The 21,126-nt window shown below is 38.8% G+C and overlaps 1 protein-coding gene across 1 annotated transcript in view; it reads left to right on the top strand.

The window, feature by feature from the left end:
* grin2da (glutamate receptor, ionotropic, N-methyl D-aspartate 2D, a) overlaps positions 1–21,126 on the top strand; it is a 274,878-nt gene that overhangs the window by 169,347 nt on the left and 84,405 nt on the right. The window contains exons 8-10 of the mRNA XM_088090301.1: positions 3,352–3,557; positions 8,783–8,951; positions 16,183–16,336. Coding sequence (XP_087946427.1) covers positions 3,352–3,557; positions 8,783–8,951; positions 16,183–16,336 — 529 coding nt within the window. The remainder of the gene's footprint in view (positions 1–3,351; positions 3,558–8,782; positions 8,952–16,182; positions 16,337–21,126) is intronic.

Here is a 21,126-nt window from a genome sequence, read left to right as displayed (position 1 = left end):
TACCTTTGCAGCAGCAGCAGCAGCAGTGATTTGTTTGTAATGAACAGAAGAGGAGCTGCGTTTCAATGAGCTGCCAGAGCCACTGTGGCTGAACAGACAAAGAAAAACATACTGAAAATTAAATATTCCACTCCAAGTTGTGTATTCTGTGAAGCAGCTATTGGTTGGTTTGAGATAGTTTATATAAGATTATTGACTACTAAGGAATATTGATCCCGCAGAGCATTTGGAAAGTAATGATTGCAAAAGCAATGATACTTGCATATTGGATTGTTGATTTTGGAAGTAATGTACCTTGAATTATTGATTCCTGCAGGTAGTGCACCCAAAACTATCGAGCCCTCTGAGCAGTGAACCTCAGATTATTGATTGTAATGGAAATGTCAGAGATAGACATGAATAGACTAAAAATGATCGTGACTCAGCTCCATGTCTTCAAAACTGAAGGGATTGCAGTAAATATCAACATCACTTCTTTGTGAACGTGCTGCATTTGACTTTTTTAATGCAGCATTTTGGCAAGGCAGTCAAACACTTAACATAATCTGTGCTGTCTGTAATATGTGAGTAGGAGCTTAACATTTTTACTTAAAGTTATATGTGATGCTGCTGTTTTCACTGACACTCATAACATTTTGATAAAAACCATAAGGTCTGTCTGAGCTCCATGGTAACAGAGAACCACAAAATACCACATCATGCTCGATCCCTGCCTTCTGCTGGGCTGGCAGTCCAGGGATTCAGCCCCTGTCTGAGCACTGTGTGTGTGTGTGTGTGTGTGTGTGTGTGTGTGTGTGTGTGTGTGTGTGTGTGTGTGTGTGTGTGTGTGTGTTCATGCGTGTGTTTGTGTGTGTGCATGTGCATATAAATGTCTTTTTTGTGTGTGTTTTGTGTTTAAAGAGCGGCACAAAGCATTTACCTCGGTTTATGCAAAACATGTTAGACGGGTGAACTGGAGGACAAATGAGCACAGAAGAGCAACTCTTCATTTTGTTCCATAATGAATTGCTGGATCTGGCTACGATTATTTATGCAGCAGAAAGAGTGAGCGAGAAGAGCAGAAACACAGTAAAAAAATAGAAGAACAGAAACTGCATAAAAGATACAGTGAGCGAAGTTAGTCCAAGGTACCTGGTATGGTGAATTTTGCTCTCTTGATTATATCTATGGTGTTAACATATTTAAGTGGTCAAACTAAATGACTAACAATGTAAAGGTGTGTTGATCCTCCTTTGGTGTCAGTTAGTTTTGTGTGAGATATTGTGTCCTTGTAACTTCTTTGTATACAAGTTAGTGCAATGCATGCGCCTGTTTTTTGTGTGTGAGAATGTCCTTGTCATTGCATTGTGGGGACATCAGTCTCCACAATACGTTCTGGGGACTGTCCTGTCTAGGCATAAACTGAGTTCATAGTTAAGTTAAGATTTATGCCTTTCTAATGAAAGCAGGTTGCACCAAACACACATATGCTAGTATCAGTTGTTGTATAATAACATGTATATAGAATATTTGGACAAAAAAAGATAATATGCATATGGACATATATGACCAAAAACTTGATCAGATAGTGGTCACATATAAAAACAGCAGGATTTTGAATTCCATTTGGCCAAAATAAGACAATGTATTACTATCTCAAGTGATACAATAATTCCCAAACTTTCTAGACCTTCTTCATTTCTAGATATATTCATACATAAAACACATCTCATAACATTGTGGGGACATCAGCATCCACACTATATTATGGGGACTGTCCTACTATATGGGGACAAACTTAGTTAAAAAGTAGTAATGATGTAGGTGTTTACTGAAAAGCAAAACGGAAGCAGGTCACACCATCAAACTAATACATAAGTGGATATAAGTTAGTGTAATGATATTTATTTAGAAAATCTGCAAAAAATAGGTTATACGTTATATGATCAACATATATGAGCAGACACTTCATCAAATACTTAATATTAATGGTGTTTATCAGGATCAGAAGTTACATTTGACCATAATCAGATAGTATAATTCTACCTCATACTGCAAAATCATTCTCAAACTCACTCACTCATATAAGCATAAACTCACGCCACGTTAGAAGCCACATGTAGCTGAACAGACAAAAAAACATCCTGAAAATTAAATATTCCACTCCAAGTTGTGCATTCTGTGAAGCAGCTATTGGTTGGTTTGAGATAGTTTATGTAAGATTATTGACTACTAAGGAATATTGATCCCGCAGAGCATTTGGAAAGCAATGATTGCAAAAGCAATGATTCTTGCATATTGGATTGTTGATTTTGAAGTAATGTACCTTGAATTATTGATTCCTGCAGGTAGTGCATCCAAAACTATCTAGGGAGAAGGCTTTATGTGGATTGTCGCAACAAAATATGCTGTTTACATGACCCATATCAAATTCAAAATACTGGCATATTTGGAATATTTGTGAAACATTAGTGCACATGTAAACACACTAAATGAGAGTCCTCACAAGTGTATTGTCTATTCAGACAGTCAAATTGTGGGGCCTCACTTGATGTCAATAGGCTTGTCCCCTCAAGATAAACCATTTATTTTGGGTTTAAGACGTGCTTTAGTGGGATTACGATAATGTCAATACTGAGTTGGGCATAGGCATGTAGCAATTACTGTTAACATTTATGTAAATTTATAAACAATGTCCTCGTAAGCAACAAAACCTGTGTAGGCCTATGTGTGTGTGTTTAAAGAGGCTTTGCATATTTTTAAACAAATCCCAGCAGCCACGTCTGGCACCATCAGGGAAATCCACAGGAGAACTGGCTGTATGCAAATAACGTCTAAATATATGACACCACAGCTAGGAAATGGCAAACTAAAAAAGACAGATTTCCTGTGTTGTGGCTGCACATCCATCCAGTAACATCCTCAGTTGATGTGAACAGATTTGTTTACACATGTAGGTCACTGTGACACTGTAAACTGTCTTGTGTTTCGTCTCAGTCTCTGCTCCAAAATACCACGTTGCAGCATGAAAACGCTCAGCTCAGTTAACAAGAACAAACTGCTCATTATTCAACACAACCCATGCAACGACATACTGCAAGGTTGTGCTACATCTCAGGAAAAAAATGGGTTTTGTGAATATCAGATGTGTTCACAGCAAGGTGCTGTCACATTGGCTAACGTGTTAACATCACTAGCTAGATGAAATTATTGTGATAAAACATAAAACTGATCAGATGCTTAAATAACAAATTTTAACTCAAATGCTGTGGAGACATGGACTAAAAATGTGATCATTAACTGCTTCTAAGCCACTGTCGCCCCAGAGCTTAAGACCTGAGCATCTGTGTTTGTGTGTTTATTCCCATCCAGGTTGGCTGGTGGGAAAATGGCCACCTGCGTCTGCGTTACCATCCCTGGTCTCGTTATGGCTCCTTCCTGAAGCCTCTGGATGACTCCCAGCACCTCCGAGTGGTTACCTTGGAGGAGAGGCCCTTTGTCATTGTGGAGCCAGCTGACCCAGGCACCAGCTCCTGCATCCGCGATTCTGTGCCCTGTCGGATGCCAGTTAACACAAGGTAACAAACCCACAGCCCTGGGATATGAAACAAAGTCAGCAAGTCTAAATCATTTATACGCACATCTTCAGCAAAGATTTCTTATTGCTGAACTGTGTTTGCCCCTCACTGCATCCAGACTCTGCAGCGTTCAGCTTTCAATGATCAGCCGCCAAAGTTTCAAATAATGAGGCAAACGTATGTAGAAGTAATCCTTGACAGCAAAAACCTCAAGCTTTAAACTTCTCTGATTTCTCTTTTTGCCTTTTTTGGGTCTACTTTCAAGAAGTCAACATCAGCCTGTGCTACAGTACTCCCTTACATTAATTGCCCTGGCTATAAGTACTCTCTTCAATGTACTGAACATATCCAGTTGTGAAGATTTTGGTGTAGAGGCCTTTCGGGTGATTTCTCACGGTAAAAAGGCTTTTTCAGGTGGAGGGATTAAATAGATAGGTGCTAAAATAGAGCCGTCATCACTTGTTGCCTCTTTGTAGTGGACTTCTGTGTCTACATATTACGCTCTAGGTTTCCTTCTGTGTCCGCAATTTATTTTCCAGGATTCTGCAACTGTGTTGTCAACACAGGCAAATGGTGAGATTATGCTGCAAGAGGTGATGTATAAGCAACAGAAGCACATGGCAACCAATACCGGGATGTCAACAAATGCACATGCAAGCACCCATGGTTAGGGCCAGGTGAAGCAGACACATAGTAAGGTGTAGAAAAAAAACATGAAATTCAGACGGGAAGCAAACACTGGACTCCTGCATGAAAGTCTTGGGTTTGTGGGACCCATCCATTGCTGCACCTACCCTATAGACCCCTTTGTGCTCCTTATATTATGTATATTAGGTATCATGCTGCCTTGGCGGGTGTTTAATAACACCATCAATGATTCTGTCTAGCCACATTCTCAGCTGACGCTAATTAATGGGGTATCAAGTCAAAAGCCACTTTTGGTATCAGAACCTTAAGCCAAAAGCACTGCAAAAGTGGCAGTATTTGACTTCAGAGTGAGGGTTTTTCACAGTGGAGAGTGCCGCTATACCTTATTACATTATTTCCCCTGGCTTCAAATACACTACTACATATAGCTGCATTCAAACTTAAGAAACATGTAATCTTGGTTGCCCATATTGTTTAATTTGCCCCAACATGGTAGAATGTTTCTGCTTGGGAAGAATTTGATTGCTTTTACTGGTGATTTTGTCATGGTAAAAAGGCTTTTTTGGGAAGTGGGTTTTAATAGACAGGCCTTAAAACAGTGTTGCAGCAGAAAGTGAATACAGGTTATCCAGCACAGACAGTATGAGAAAAAAAAAATCAACATTAGAGGCTTTAAACATGTTCTAGTAGAAGTGCAAAATACAAGTATGGACCTGAAAATTAGCATAATAGCTCCCTTTTAATGACAGCCAAACTGCCCATTACAGCCATTATATCAAAATGTCACCTCCACGCTTCCTTCATCACTAAAGTGGTGTGAAGTTAGTTTTAGGTTTGTTTTAATTTGACTCTTTGGCAGAAAATGAGAGCTTTAAAATGATTCAGCAATACAACAGCAAAAAGATAATAGAAAAACAACAACATTTCAATAAAAATACTTGTGAGTGGTGTTGATATAAAATGAAATATACTTCTGTAACTCTCCAAAAGACATCCCAGGTCAGGATAACCTGCAGTTTATTGCAGCCATAGGCAGAGAGCGTCAGAGTGATATATGTCATATTTTCTATCTAAGAAATGGACTGAAAAAGTTTTATACGAGTCGGTTTCATATATAACAAGAGATTTCTCACCTTGATGTTTCCTGTTGGTTTCTCCTCTAAACCCTTATCAGCCTATAAGCCTTACTGGAAAGTTGCAAAGAAGGTTCAGAAAGTGGTTAGATAGAGACCATCCTGAAACCAGAATGGTCCGAGCTGTGATCCCTTGTGAAATTGAAATGTCTGGCCAAGCGTCCATGAACAAGACAGTAAATCTTTACCATCTCCAGGCGCTGGAGAGCAGGGAGGAATTGGCTTAAAGAAAGACTTTCCTTCTGGGATCAATAGATTAAAACATCACAAAATAACCTAATTATCCCAGGAGGAAATTAACTTTCCTCACAGCAGCTATAGATACATTAAAAGTCATACGGTACCACCTGAAAGCATGCAATTAAGAGCAAGGCATGATTTTTTTTAATTTTTTTTTTATAGCTGTTCATTAAAAAACCGTAATGAAAACTTGAAACCAAACAGCAAAGTAAGGTTAATTGTCTTTTAATCAATCCAGATAATTAAAATCATGGCACAAATGATCCTTGCTGCATCCTTTTCTATGCTTCAAAAATGTTGTGAACCACCGCAAATATATAGTGATTCAGTTTACAGTGAGTCCAGCCCGTTCTCACTTGAACTCGTCAAATAGCACTGCTCCGTAGGTGCTTTTGTTGTATGAGCTTGATGCCAAAAGCCAACTTTTGTGTCCAACTGGAACATGGCTGGACAGCGTCAGTTGCTAACGTCTACATGTCACGCCCACAGATGTCGTCACTTGAGAACGGAACCGGTCGTATGCGCGTGAAATGTTGAAGGACAGCGTCAGATAATAACGCTGCCGTTAACAATGTAAAATAAGGTGCACAAATGCGTTTATAGGGCAGTGATTGTGGAAGTGGATGGGTCGCACAAACAACTGACTTTCATGCAGGAATCCAGAGTTTGTTTTCACATGGATGTGTGTGTGTGTGTATGTGTGTGTGTGTTTAATCTACACCTTACCATGTGCCTCTTCTGCCAAAATCTAACCTGTGATTTTGCCTAATCCCAACCATTGTGACGGTCAGCGCTGTCATGTAAACATGAGGATCGTGTTGCTTTATTCCACCATGTGCATTTGTTGTCATCACTGTAACAGCATCCTGGAGCGGCCACAGCTGACGCAGAGGGATACCAACATCTAAAGTCCATGGCAGAGCGGCAACATATGACGACTTGGGATAAAAATGCAAACAGTGCATTAAAACAGCCAGAAAAGATAGCATAATGCCAGTTCATACTGATTTCTGATGACTAAAGGGAAATCTTTCTTAGATCATGTGTCATATAAGGTATACAGAAGTATTTATATTCAGAATCCTTAATAATCAGTGTTTGTCCTCTTTCATGAGTATGTAAGGTTCATTTGAGGCAAAGAGAGACAGAGAGTGTGTTTGAGTGTGTGTGTGTGAGTGTGTGTGTGAGTGTGTGTGCGCTCTGGGCTTCTGGTCTATCCCAGATAAGCTTCCTTCCTGCCAGCACATGACCTGTCCAATGGGAAGATAACAAGTTCATCCTCCATCAATTTTATTGGCTGGGTTAGTTCTCGTTTTAATCAACCTACTTTGACCCAGGTTTTTTTTTTCCTTAATAGATTTTTTTCCTCATTTGCTTGTATTTTCTTTCGTACATATATATGGGTTTTTGTGCTTTTATGTACCATTTTATGAAGTGTGTAATTGATTTTCTATCTTTTTTACCTGTCATAGCTTATTTCCTCTGATGTTGCTGCCGAGTAGTGGCTTCGATGTTTTATGCTTTTTTTTTTACTCCTGTCATCATTACCTCCAAGGTCATGATTTGTTTGCGCGCTGCTTAAAATGAACACGCATATGAATCACAGAGGCACAGCCAAGCACTTAAACTTAACTGCCTTTTACTCAAAATATTTCCCATTTTTGATGAGGACCATTTCACACATATGACTTGTCTTAATTTCAGACAGTCATTTCCCATAAAATAACAGAACCTAACTGAGCTCATGAGCTTTAAAGTGACAGTATACATATCTTTAAATGCTGGTTAAGAAACATGAAAATAATGAATGTGGGTACAAACTTACAGTTGTCTTGTGCACATGTTACGCAATCCTACACATTTACTAACAATAAAAAGAAAAAGTAAAAGATGCAGAAAGAACAGGATATTTCAATGTTAGTCACTGATTTATTGTTTAAATGTTAGTAATTACAAAAAGTATGGTGAAGCAGCGTTCTGTTTTTATGCACCTCTGGCCTGGGACAGACCGTCTAAGCAAATAAGAGAAATAACTTCTCTAGATAGTTTTAAGAAGCAGCTCAAGGCCCATTTCTATGCTCTTGCTTTTAAATAATTCCACCTTCTATTTATTTGTATAGCATATTATGCTTTTTCTTATAAATTCTTCTTAAGTTGATTTATGTTTTTTATGCAGTTGTTGCTGTTTTGACATGCATTGTTTGATATTTCTTTTATATTTATATTTCTTTTATCTATTTTCCACTTCTTATTTCCAGAGTTATGGTAACCATCTGCTGTATAATGATGTTATTTCATTATATATATATATATATGTGTGTGTGTGTGTGTGTGTGTGTGTGTGTGTGTGTGTGTGTGTAAGTACGAGAGGTGCTATAATAATTATTGTATTTTGTCAATACTGTTGCATAGACAGCAAAAATTTATGAAAAGACCATGTTTATCAGCAGTGGAATACTTCTCTTTGTCTAAACCTTAACTGTATAAAAAAGCTTTTTACATACATATTTTTATACAAATAATACAGCAGAGTTACTGTAATTATCCCACTCTGATAAGTTTGGCTTATCTTTTACTTTGGCTTGATTTAAAAAAAAAAAACAATTCAGCAAGTTGTGTTGCTAGGTAACAGAGCCACAGGGTTGCCATGGCTGCCATAAGTCTCAGGGCCCATCAAAGGGGCACTTGGTATGGACAGCTGATGGAGAGCACAGCAGCTGCTTGAATGATAGTGACCTAAATGCACTTGGATTCTCTTATATGTGACCTGCTCATGATGCTTTCAGAGTTTCAAGTGTTCACTTTCAGAGGCCTTTGTAGAATTTCTCTAATTTTAGACGGCATCCAAGAGCACAAAATGGAGTTTAATTCTCTTTTAATAATGCAGCGCTGAGCTCTCTGACCTGTCGAGCGTTGCCTCTTCAAACACAACAGCCCAAACTGTCAGTATCAATCAGCTCACAGCCTCTTGCCAATAATTCATACCTTCCTTTCCTTCCTCGCTCTCCCATTCTTTCTCTGCTACATTTTCTCTGCTAGGTACTCTGTTCACTCCCCTGGCAGCACGCTTTCCTTCCCTCTCCTTATTTTTCTAAAACAGCCAAGCAGCCAGGTCAACACGTCCTTGATAAAACACCTTCAGATCTCATAAAAAAGCATGTTGACCATCTCCCCTCTCTGTCTTTTCTCACATTGTCTCCTCAGCTTGATGGTGGATGGCACTGGGCCCATGAAGCACTGTTGCAAAGGGTTCTGCATCGACGTCCTCAAGAGACTGGCCAAAATTGTGGGTTTCACCTATGACCTTTACCTGGTGACCAATGGGAGGCACGGGAAGAACATTGATGGGGAGTGGAACGGCATGGTCGGAGAGGTGAGGACCTTCATGTTGGTTTTAATATTATAAGAGTATAAAAATTATCGTCGTTAATTTTCAAACTTTCTTTGATGTGTGCTGCTTGTGGTCTGGCTCCTTGTTGTTATGTTTTTGTAAAGTCCTAACCTGACCTGCAAGCTTTGCCAAGAAATGTCCCAAACATAGTAAAATAAGAAGAAAATAAGAAAATACAGACCGAGAGCTGATCCTTTGCAGATAAATGCTGTCCAGTCAGCAGAGGAAAATGTTGGCATTGTACATTTCTGCAAACCACTGATACATTACATTCTGTAACCTTTGAATTAAAAAGGTTCTATTTGCGTTCTGAGGGGTTTTGAGATATTGAAATTTAAATATTTTTATTTCAAATAACATGTGATGTGAAACTTTTTAAAATAAAAAGTAAAAAAAAATGCATATCATTTAAAAAACACACATCATAAAATGGTGTTAAGTTGTCACAGAATATCTATATAGGTATGACAACATTTTTTGATAAATTGTTTTGACAAAAAATGTTAGATCGAAACTCATAATTCTAAGGCGACGATTTGTTGGTTTATATACATTATACCAGTGTTTCCAAAGTTATGTAATATATGAGGTGACTTCATCATTGGGAGGTAGAGGGGATGGTGGATGGTGACAACACTGTCTTTTTTAGCCACTAAATGTGGGTGCTTTTTTACAACCGGACAGTGTTTCTCCACCACAAATAGCGGTTGATTTTTCCCAAACCATATTTGTATTTTACATTTGGTAATTGCCATGAAAGTGGATATCTTTTACCGAGACATCACTGCATTTCCTGCCAGGATACTGCCGTAGAAAGCAGTTGTTCTTTACTGATAAATCGCTAGAACCCTGCTGGGGTTAATAGCAGTTGTTTTTCACAGAGACATTGCTGTATGTACAGTCTAGATTGTGCCAACAAAATGGGTATTTAAAGCCAAAACAGGATCTTTTTCTAACCATAATCAAGTGACTTTTCTGCCTAAATGTGACAGCCTTTTAACCATGACAATTTTGAAACATGAAGAAAGACCACATAATAATGCATAAATGCATCCAGTTTGGCTGGTTTGCAGCAACACACACTGCAAAATTTTCCTCTGCCAACTGTGTTGGATAAATACACTGTAACTAACTTCTAGTGGGTCATAAGTAATGATTGATAGTGATCACTTTTGTATGAGTCTATGCATTGATTTTTAAGGAAAAACCTGCGTAATATGTCTTTAAGAATAGGCTCTTTAAGAATAGGCTTCTAAGTTTGCCATCTTTTTTTACTGACAAAAAGCAAAACTTTTCCTTCAAAGCTACAGTAAAAGCTCAACATACAATAAAATGTCCATTCATGAAACATTCATAAGCAATAACAAAACTCGCAGCATACAAACAAACATCACAGTGACAGCAGCATGGGTGAGAGATTAAATGCAAGTTTATAAAACTGTGTGTTCAGTCGGGACTTGAAGACGCCGCCACTTGCAGACTGCATTTTCCTCTGGGAGTTTATTCTAAAGTTTAGCAGCCCAGATCACAAACACACCGTGACCCTTTTTTCTGTGTGTGTCTCAGTGATATAATGTAGCTATGTTTTTAATTCTCCATTTTTCCCTGTACAGCAGTATTGTCGTTTTTTTTTTCTTATTCTGTTCTTTATTTCCTTTTGTGGTGTTTACAAAAAGAGGGTTTGATTCGAGGACTCCTGTGAAATTCTTTTTATCCCGCTTCAAATCCTTTAAAACTCGACCCAGCGAGAGAGGATTGGACCCGAATCGAAGAAGAAGAGAGGAAATATGGAGAGAGGCTGTCAGGAAGATTAGTGCTGGAGAAACTGAGAGAGAGAGAGAGGACGACGCAGACTGAGAGACTGTTTGTACACGACTGTGTGTGTGTGTGTTGGCAGATACTCGGCTGTTTCCATGATGCCAATCCCCCTCTGGTGGCTGGATTAATGAAGTTGGTTTAACATGGAGTTAGACAGGGGGTGCGAATTATCAGTGTGTGTGTGTGTGTGTGTGTGTGTGTGTGTGTGTGTGTGTGTGTGTGTGTGTGTGTGTGTGTGTTTGTGTGTTGGGGTCTTGTACTTGTGTCTTTCTGAGGACCAGGTCCAGTTTTACACGTTTACAGTGAAAACATTTTTCTGGCTTCATTCTTAGGTTAACCCTTTCAAACCAAAAACATGGAAAGTTATTATTATTAAAAGTTGATAAAAGGGAAAAATGTCCTGAACACTATATTTATAGTTATTAGGAATATATGTATAAAATTGTGTCAAATGAAAAAAAAAAAATAGTTTTTTGAATTTTCAGCACTGTCTGTATGTTTTTGTTGTTGTTGTTCTTTTTTTATTTTCAAGGAAATTTTCCAGTACTTTTTACTAATTTCTTGCTAATTTTGGAGCCAGGTCTTGTTGAGTAGCTCATTGCCTTCTCTCCATGTTTTTTTAACAAAATCAGTTTGCACAGTTTTTAATGGATTATGGTTTAGATTTTAGGGTTATTTTTATAGCACACTTCCATGTGACAACAATGTCACATTTCATCATTAGACAGTTAAAGGTAAACAGCAATTTTGCATCTTTACCCATCAAAGTCACTGCATTCACCAGTGTATATAACACCACACATTGTTTCGTCCAGCCATGTTCCAAGCTGATGCCACCCGCCAGCGTCATTTCACGCACACACGAAAGGTGACTCTTGGTGTTGCATACATATGCCAAAAGCACTAACAAAGCGGTGCTTTTTTACGAGTTCAGAGTGAGAACAGGATGGGGACACAAACACTGGCTCTTAAGGAAAATTCTTGTGCTTCTTTGACCCATCCACCACCCAAAGGGCCTCCTAACGCTGATTTTCGCTCTTTACACTATTTCCTTCTTTACTCCTGTCAGCACGTTGGTGATCGTAGCCTTCCGATTACATGTGATAAATACGAATTCTGGCGCGTCACTTTTTGCCGATGTGTTTTATGCGCAGTGACAGGTTCTGCCCAGCCGTCACCTCAAGTGTGACTGCCGAGTGTACGCGAGTCGTACGGATGTGGCAGGTGCCGTCCGCCAGTGTGTGATATAACACTGTGTATTCAACTCAAACAACCAGAAACAGTCATGGCTGCTAGCTATGAAAAGAGAAAATGATTGCACACAGAATAGCACCTGTGATTGAAGTCACCGTTAAGTGACTTCAGTCACATTGATAACTCTCTTGTAATGCAGATCATTACCATATATTCATGTAATAGAATATCAGTAAGATGGTCATCTGCATGAGAAATAAAGAAAAATGGAAGAAAATATAATCGTTTATTCCGATCATCTGCTTATAGTTTGTTTGACCCACAGATGTGATCACTATTAAACGTTTCCACTGTGGAAGAAAACACCAGTCACAGTTCTTCTTATTTTCCCTTAGTCGCTGTAAACTCAGCATTTTGTGGGATTTTTGAGTGTGTGCATTTTAGCTTAAACAACACGTATTAGAAAACACTAAGCATTTAACCTCTGATAGCTGGAGGTATAAGCCCAGCTTTAGAGTTTTACAGGGTGACACGCAATATGTGTAACAATGTGTCTGAGTGCGAGTTTGTGTGTCTGTGTGAATGAATCTGTGTGTACCTACGAGTGTGTATCTATTTGTGTGTAACAACAACCAAACAAAGACAATATCACTATTTGCTAATCGTCCTGATGTCGCTGTTTACAAGGCGTCTGTCTCAGAGGGACCTGAGAGATGCAGGTGGTTTCTCTCTCTCTCTCTCTCTCTCTCTCTCTCTCTCTCTCTCTCTCTCTCTCTGTCCCCAGCTGCCTCCTGCCTCGCTTCTGTCACTAACTCATTAAGTTGCTTAATTATGGCGGTAGACGAACATGTGTGCACAGGGACAGCTGAGTCTGTGTGAAAACGGTTGTGTATCACACTGTTGTTTCCTTGGTTGTTTTTTTGTTGCTTGCATCAGAAATTGTTTCTACCCAAACCCCAAAATTGCAGTGAATAATTCAATTCAGTTCAATTCAGTTCAATTCAATTCAATTCAATTCAATTCAATTCAATTCAATTCAATTCAATTCAATTCAGTTCAATTCAATTCAATTCAATTCAATTCAATTCAATTCAATTCAATTCAATTCAATTCAATTCAGTTCAGTTCAAAACTTTGTTACGGACTCAGCTCATGAGGAGGTCCATAGACAATAAAACTAATTAACATTAACAAAATAATATTTGTGATAATGATAATAATAATGGGAAAAAAAGTTTAAAAAATTATACGCCAGTGGCTCCAAATTCCAGACTTAAACCTCACTTAGGTGGGAACACCAACCCACAAATACACAAAAAAAGCACAATATTACTTTTTTTCTCTTATTTTCTCTGTACTTCCATTGTATTCTTTTCTGTTTACTGAACTCTAAAGTTACATTTCACTGAGGCTAATACGTCCGTCTTCCTGAGACTCGCTCTGTGTCCTTGTGCCTCCAGTGAAAGGCCAGACTTAGTCAATCATTTCCGCTATTTTTCAAAATATCATTCAGCCTTGCAGTATTTGTCCTTCTTCCTTACATGAATGCCTCTCAATCAGCCTGTAATTTCCGACGTCCTTAACATTTCCTCATCCTCAGCTATGAATCATCTTAGTGCAATATTGTCCCCAATATGAAGTCTGTAGGAGTGTCACAGGTGTCACTTTCAGACTTTTCTAAATGACCTTGTTGATTAAATGGAACAATTATTGGGGATTGATTGATCTTCACAGGCAGAAAAGCATTTAATAATACGGTATCAAAAGTATAAAACTTTGTGCACCATCACACTCATGCAGAAATTTACTTTAAAGGAGGCAGAAGGCTTCAAAGACAAACTATTGATTTTACAAAGTAAACTCAAAAAGTTCAACACTTTCTTTCTGCCATTATCCAGAGGAGGTTAACTGAGCGCACGTTGTTTCAGCAGCACATTTTATTTCTCCACATTCTCCCCCTTGCCTTCAGCCAGCCATTAATTCACATTAATTCCATGATGGCATTATGCTATATCATTATAATTCATTATGATATCAATTATGATATGAAATGTTAAGACTTGAAACTTGCTTGATAAAGGTAATCCATCACAGGGAACATTAAGTTATGTTTAATTATATTATGTAATTATGGTATGACGTCATTTCGTGGCGATGGTCTAGAAAGTACGAACTAATTAGACAAACTCTTCAGCTTGATGCCCTCAGAGCTCTGAGATCCAAATCGTGACCGTCAGCTGCTGAACTGCAATATTTTAATATAAGAAATAACTGTAATAGTCATTATCCATTTGAAATTACCTGCTTCTAGTTTTCTGAGTTGCAGTTTCCAGTTTTGAGTGTAAACGGATGAATTATCGGTAGTGTAAAGTGCTTTAAGCGGTCACTTTGACTAGAAAAGCGTTATATAAATGCAGTCCTTAAATACACAGCTTTACCAACATTAGAAATCAGGATAGTTTAACATCTCTACAACTGTATTTTTTGCAGTGTAAAAGATTGATGTCTTTAACAGTTTGTGATAAGGAATTATCCAATGACCAAAAAGTGATGTATTTTCCAAGTTATTTTTAAAAATCAGATTAAGTTTTTGCAGGTATACTCAACTCTTTTTTATGTTTGGGGACACCTCTGTAAAATTACAGGGGCCAGTCGCACCAGCCCCATGCATGTTTCTAGGATTTTAGGACATTCCTTGAATTTCAGGACATTTCTCGTATTTTAGGTTTTAGGACATCTCTTGAATTTTAAGACATTTCCAAGATCTTAGGATGTTTCTAGGATTTTAGGACATCTCTAGGACATTTCATCATGTGACTTATACAAGCCAAAAAACTGTTTCCATTGCAGTTTTGCAAAATATAGAAAAATATAATATTTTTGAAAATGGCATCCAGTAGGTGTATTTTATATGCACAATTTGAGGGTTATTGGAAACATGCTGTTGAAACAAGAAGTAACAAGACGTTAGCAAAGTGAGATACCTCAGTTTTATCTTATGACAGCATGTTAAAATATATGTGCTTTGCCTGTCCATGGCTTCTCTGAAATCTATTATATTCCACACATCTGATTTATACTCAAGTTAATAGCATTATCATCTTTTTCTTGTCTGCTTGCTGTTATTTGCCAGGCACTGTTGGACAGTGACACAAAATTTAAAAATGAAGGTATATCCTGAATATAATGATGTGGATTCATATTTTCACTTTGCATCAATGATTGGATAATTCAAATACTTTCTATATACAATTTCAGCTGTCTAAGGACTTCTACACCATTTCGGCTCGCTCTGTATTCTGCTGTCTTTGATATTACAGACATGTCTGAACCAACTCGAGCGGCCTCACCCATTTCTCTTTTGCTCTCCAGCAAGATCAGAAATAGCCATCATGGCTCAATAAAGACATGATTACCACCTACAGAATCCCCAAATCCTTCCGAGATAAAGACCTCCCCACACAGCCACTGCTGTCTGATTGACAGGTGATAACAATGACCGCTGGACACAAGATGTCAACACTGGAAAAAGGAAGAGGGCTTTAAGAATTGTGAACTTGGAGTGCATTTGTGTGAGAGGCGTCTCAGTGGTGTCTGGTCAAGAGCCGCAGAGTCTTTTGTTTTCACAGAGTTTTGGGGCTGGGCCAGGACTGAGACTAATGAACTTCTGGTCAGTAGCCAGCTCCGCTAACCTCCACGGTCCCTCGGCTGCAGTCAAGTAACCTCTGTTTCCTGCCAGGAGAAACACGGCAGACCACCTGAGCCTCGTTTACAGCTGTCGGCAGAGCTCGGAGGAGAAACTCAGTGTCATGCAGAGACAAAAGGAAACACTCTAATTTACATTCAGCTTATTGACAAAGCCTATAAAGCATTTTTACTGAAGAAAAGTGCTTTGGATTTTTCTTTTCAAAGACTCTGCCGTGCGCTTCTATACACGGCAGCGTCTTAAGGAAACGCTTTGTAGTGGGGTGTCAAGTTCATGAATTTATGATTTTTTCCAACAATTAAATAAAAAGAATATAGACGCAGAAAACAAACAAGACACAGAAATGATGTGGGACAACAATAGCAGAGTTTTGAACTCATGAGATCTAATTTAAATTAACAGCATATTGTCTTGATAAAAAAAATCCTCCTCATCTGTTTTGTTCAAACTCCTTACGCAAAAAATAATTTTAACTCCTGATTTCTTGTTTTCCAGGTGGTGTCTAACAGAGCTGACATGGCCATTGGTTCTCTCACCATCAACGAAGAGAGGTCAGAGGTTGTCGAGTTCTCCGTCCCGTTCGTGGAGACGGGCATCAGCGTCATGGTTTCTCGCAGCAACGGGACTGTGTCGCCTTCTGCTTTCCTTGGTGAGTCATTGTCTTGAGTGGCATTAAGATAAGATAATATAACTCGTGCCGTTTTAGAAAGTACGTTTAGCTGTAAAGGGTTATTAAGTGATTGACAAAAACAGTCTCTCCAGTCGCAGCCTTAAAAACAATTTTAGTGTGCTTTTGAGACCCAGATACACCAAACAGAGATCAAAGAACTAGCAGTGATTAAAGCCAATTTTTACATCACCTCACGTCACCTGTGTCTCGGCCATAAAATTGCACATGAATGTACAGCAAAGACAACAGCCATCCGCCAACCAGCACGAAAGTTTGGTGCCTGCATCAGAAGAAATAACTCTATACCACCAAACGATGGTAGTCTGTGATCGTCACTCAAAAAAAAGGAAACTGGAAAATCATCTTGACCCTATTAGCCAATTAGCATATTATCAACATGTTCAATTGCATGTTTATTCTTCGGGCACAACTATAAAAAAAGGGATAATAAACTTTATTATCTAAATAAAAGTTTATTTGTATTCTTCACAAATAAATGCACATCAACTGTTGCAGACTCATATCAGTAAAGTCCAATAAAATATGTACAATACAGAGCATAAAGAACTTAAAAAAAAGAACCTCCTTTAGATCATGCACATGTACTTTAAGGTGTATTTATTTCAGTAAAGCCCATTGGGCCGTCCCAGCTGCAGCAGATAATTTACATGCTGCGCTCTCTCTCTGTCCTACTTACTGTGTTTATGTTTTGGCATCAAACCAAAAGGGAATTTTACAGTTTTATTTTCGTCATTGTTGTGATCTTACTCTCTCACGCAGGTTTTATAGTCAAAACTTAAATGAAATATCTCACACACACACTGCCAACCCGGAGACAGCTTTTTTGATAATATACGTGCATATTCTAAAAAAAGGACGGCAAAACAAACCTTTGCTGAGTCAACCAGAACCTGCAGTGATGTATTGGCTGTGTGTGTTACTGAGGGATAATGCTGAAGAATAGAGAGATTCCAAAGTATTGACCTGCTGTTATTTTACTGCTGGTGTGGAAAATCTTTCTAAATCCACTTTGCTGCCCAAGTGTTTACAGAAGCCAAAGGTTTCTTAGTACAACACAACATAACAATCTTGAAAAAAACATTCACAGATATCTGGAAATAGAACTTCTATCGTACAAAAAAAAAGTTGCAGCACCATCAAACAGTACTTCAGGGTTTTGTCTGAATTTGTAGCACTTGTAAATTCTGTTGAACCAAAGGCTGAAGGTTAAAGTCTTAATGAGATGATTATTTTTGACTACAGTTTAGACACAACAGGTATGATCAATGATGAATTATCCTTTTAAAAGTGGACCTATTGTGCTTTATCTTATTTTCTGTCAGTTACATAATGTTACAATATTGAATGTTCATTATAAATGTGGCCAACGTTTCAGATAATGAGGTAAATGTATGTTAAAAGGGAAACCCTGTTTTTAACTTTTTTCTCTGCTTTTGAGACATGCTGACGTCAGCTTGTGATGGATTTCTTCACATGGTCTTCTGGTCATCAGTGTTACGACAAGTGTTTTCAATACAAACACTGTCACATGTAGGTTATGTTAAGAAAAACATCTTGGCCCCCAATTACACTGCGATTTCAGATCAAATTAGTTCTGAAACTGACTCATTCCTTAGCTGCAAGTACACTGCTTCATGTAGCTGCATGCTAACATCAGGAAAACTTGAAATCTTGGTTGCTGATGTGACTAATTTCTCCCTGATTTCAGACCAAAATTCCTGCTGGAACATGTCCTGTTATAAAGATTTTGTTTTGGAAGCGTTTATTGGTGATTTCTCATGGCAAAATGCGCTGTACTTCATTGTAATTATTTCCTGGCTGCAAGTACTCTGCTACATCTAGTAACATGCTAATGTCAGAAAAGTATGTAATCTTGGGCGCTGATGTTGTTCATTTCTTCTAGATTTGAGATATTATTCTTGTTGTAACGTGTGGCCGTGAAGACTTTGGTTTAGAAGCCTCTTCTAAAGCCTTTCACTGGCTGCAAGCACGCTGCTACATGTAGCTATGTGCTAACGTCAAGGAATTTGGATCATATTTCTGCTAGAACATGTCCAGCTGGGTTGAGAGGCTTTTATTGGTAATTTATCATGGTAAAATTTGCCACTATTCTGCATTACAGTCATCCTCTGGTTGCAATGGTGCAAAGATGCGGAAGAGGCGTAAACTCTTACCATTCACAGCAGACTCTGCATTTTCAAAGTACAGAAGAAAGCTTGAAGAGACAGGCACTAAATCGCCACATTTCAGACAAAGTGTGAATACAGGTGTTCCAACACAGACGGTAAGAGGAAAATAGTGTTTTTTGAACATTAAAGCATGTAAACATGTTCTGGTAGAAACCCAAAATACAAGTATGAACCTTCCAGTGAGCACAATGGGTCCCCTTGAAGGACTGTTGAGTGTGCATGTAAACCCAACCCTCTTTTTTTAATATTAGTTTTTGGGGCTTTTTGCTTTTATTGATAGGACAGGTGAAGCGTGAAAGAGAAAAGAGAGGGGGGTGACATGCACCAAAGGGCTGAGGATAAAACCTGAGGCTGCTGAGGCAAGGACATAGCCTTTGGTCATGGGGTAACAGCTCTACCACGTGAGCTGCATGGCACCCAAAGCCAGCACTCATGTATTGTCAAATTCTTTGACAACAAACTTTTGATCACTTCATTTAATCCTACCTGATTAGGCTGGGCAGACACTGCATGAATATAGCCAGATTTTAGGTATTTTCTTTAGAACTGGACAGAAGTAATCTCTAACCTCTAATTTTTCTTTCTATCTGGCTGTTGGACAGTTGGTTGGTATGCAGTTTGAGCACTTCAGCCGTCTAATTTTCCAACATGACTGCTGTCCAATAATAGGTTGTAAACTGAGCTCGTTTAACTGGAGAAGTATTCTACGTGTTGTGGCTAAAACTGGAATCCTGACCGAAACTAAGCTATGATATAGAACAGAAAGTCTTTGGGGAACAGACAGACCATATTGTCTTCATCTTCCAGCCATCTGTGACTCCATATTATTGTTTGTTTTTTTTTTGTTTTTTTTTGTCTAGTTTGTCTTCATAGTAGAATTGCACAAAGCAAACCAACTGCCTTTCTCTCTTTCTAGTCAACATTGTTAAGGTTGGTGTTGTTTGCATAATGTTTTTGGTATTGTCACTGAACAAAACTGAGCATGGACAAAAGAGTTGCAGGTTGTGGCCGTGCAAAAAGGCAATTTAAATTGTACAACATTGATTAAAATAAGTACCAGCATCTGCCCAGCTTACAGGATAGAGACTTGCCAGTACAATCAAAGGTTGCCAGTGCTATCAAAGAACAACACTTGCCTCCCACTCATTATCACCTGTGAGTGCACTTGAGCAAGGCACTTACTGGTGCCAGTGGAGCTGCTCAGTGGCCACTATATCACAGTGTTAATGAGCAGCTTTCAGGTGTGAATGTGTGTAATTGTGCAATTATGAGCAAGGACTCTGTGAAAAAGGCAGCATTTCTCTTAGCAATGTGTACCTGGTTGAATAACAAAATAAAGTTGAATCCTCGCTCAAAATGCAGCTTGTTTGGCTCCTCTTTTGCATTCTAGTCTATATGTCCTGCAAGTGCGGTTGTGGGAATTGGTCTCTACAGTGGATTTCTACTTCAAGATTTGTTGAATGTCGCATGGGTGTGTTTTCAGAAAAGGGCGACAGAAATGTCAGATTCAGGAGGAGCGACAGGGATTTTGTCCTGGTCGCGGCATGGTGGTAGAGCAATCTTTTTACCCCTACAGGGCTGCTTGATGAGTCCTCGCCTGTCTAAATGTGATTTGTAGACTTGGAGAAACGACCGTGTCTCTCAGGGAGCTCTGTGGGGATTACTGCGGGACTACAGGGTACAGGGGTCGTTATTACGAGTTATTACGAGTTATTACGTTATTGTATCTACCATCAACTCAGATACTTCAGCCTAACCTGTGTAAGTTTAAGTCTGTAACTTTATGTTAAGTATGTAATGTGATGACACCAAACAGGTGGGGCGTCAGACATTTGTAACAGTAGCTACCAAAGGGAGTTCTTCTTACAATGAAGCTATTTCCCATTCAAATACAGTACAGCCTCAAACACCAGAGACACAACAGGATGTCACTTGAGGAAACAAAACAAAATATGAAAAACACATGCCGATGCTTTCCACCACTTCACATATCTGGGGCTGACATCAGATTGCTACTCGACCATTTGTAAATTCGGAGCGCTGTTGGAATATCCTGTTCGGTTATCCAGAGCAGTGCGCTCTTGGAGCAGCAGAGTGTACTCTGGGCACTCTGTCTGGGGATATGGAGCAGCAGAGCACCAAATGGAGTGAATGTGTGATTAACTACACTGTTCATTAATTCATGTAGAAACAGAACGCTCTGTTACTTCAAACAACAGCTCTCTCATTTTAGTGTAGAGTGTCAGATTGAATTTACAAACAAACCGTATTTGACCGCATTTTCCTACAGGCAGTTTGCAACAGAACAGGAAAAAGTTACCAGAATTTTTTCCTCATTGCTTCTGTATTTCCTTTATTCTCGATAGAAAAATATGAGCATGGTGGCATGTATCTGTTGGTTAAAACTGCCTTGCATGCTTTGCGACTACCTTGCCATGTTTTTCTCTCACTTCTTCTCTCCTGTCCTTTCTCTCTTCCTGTCCTCTCTAACCAGCTCTAGTCAAACTGCTCGGGGTGTTTTCTGAGGCACCTCCATCAGAAGCAATTGTCCTGCTGCCT

This window comes from Plectropomus leopardus, chromosome 17 (genome assembly GCF_026936395.1).
Source record: "Plectropomus leopardus strain MGB_pleo_1.0 chromosome 17, ASM2693639v1, whole genome shotgun sequence".
In the NCBI taxonomy this organism is placed as follows: Eukaryota; Metazoa; Chordata; class Actinopteri; order Perciformes; family Serranidae; genus Plectropomus; species Plectropomus leopardus.
This window is presented reverse-complemented; position numbering and strand designations above follow the sequence as displayed.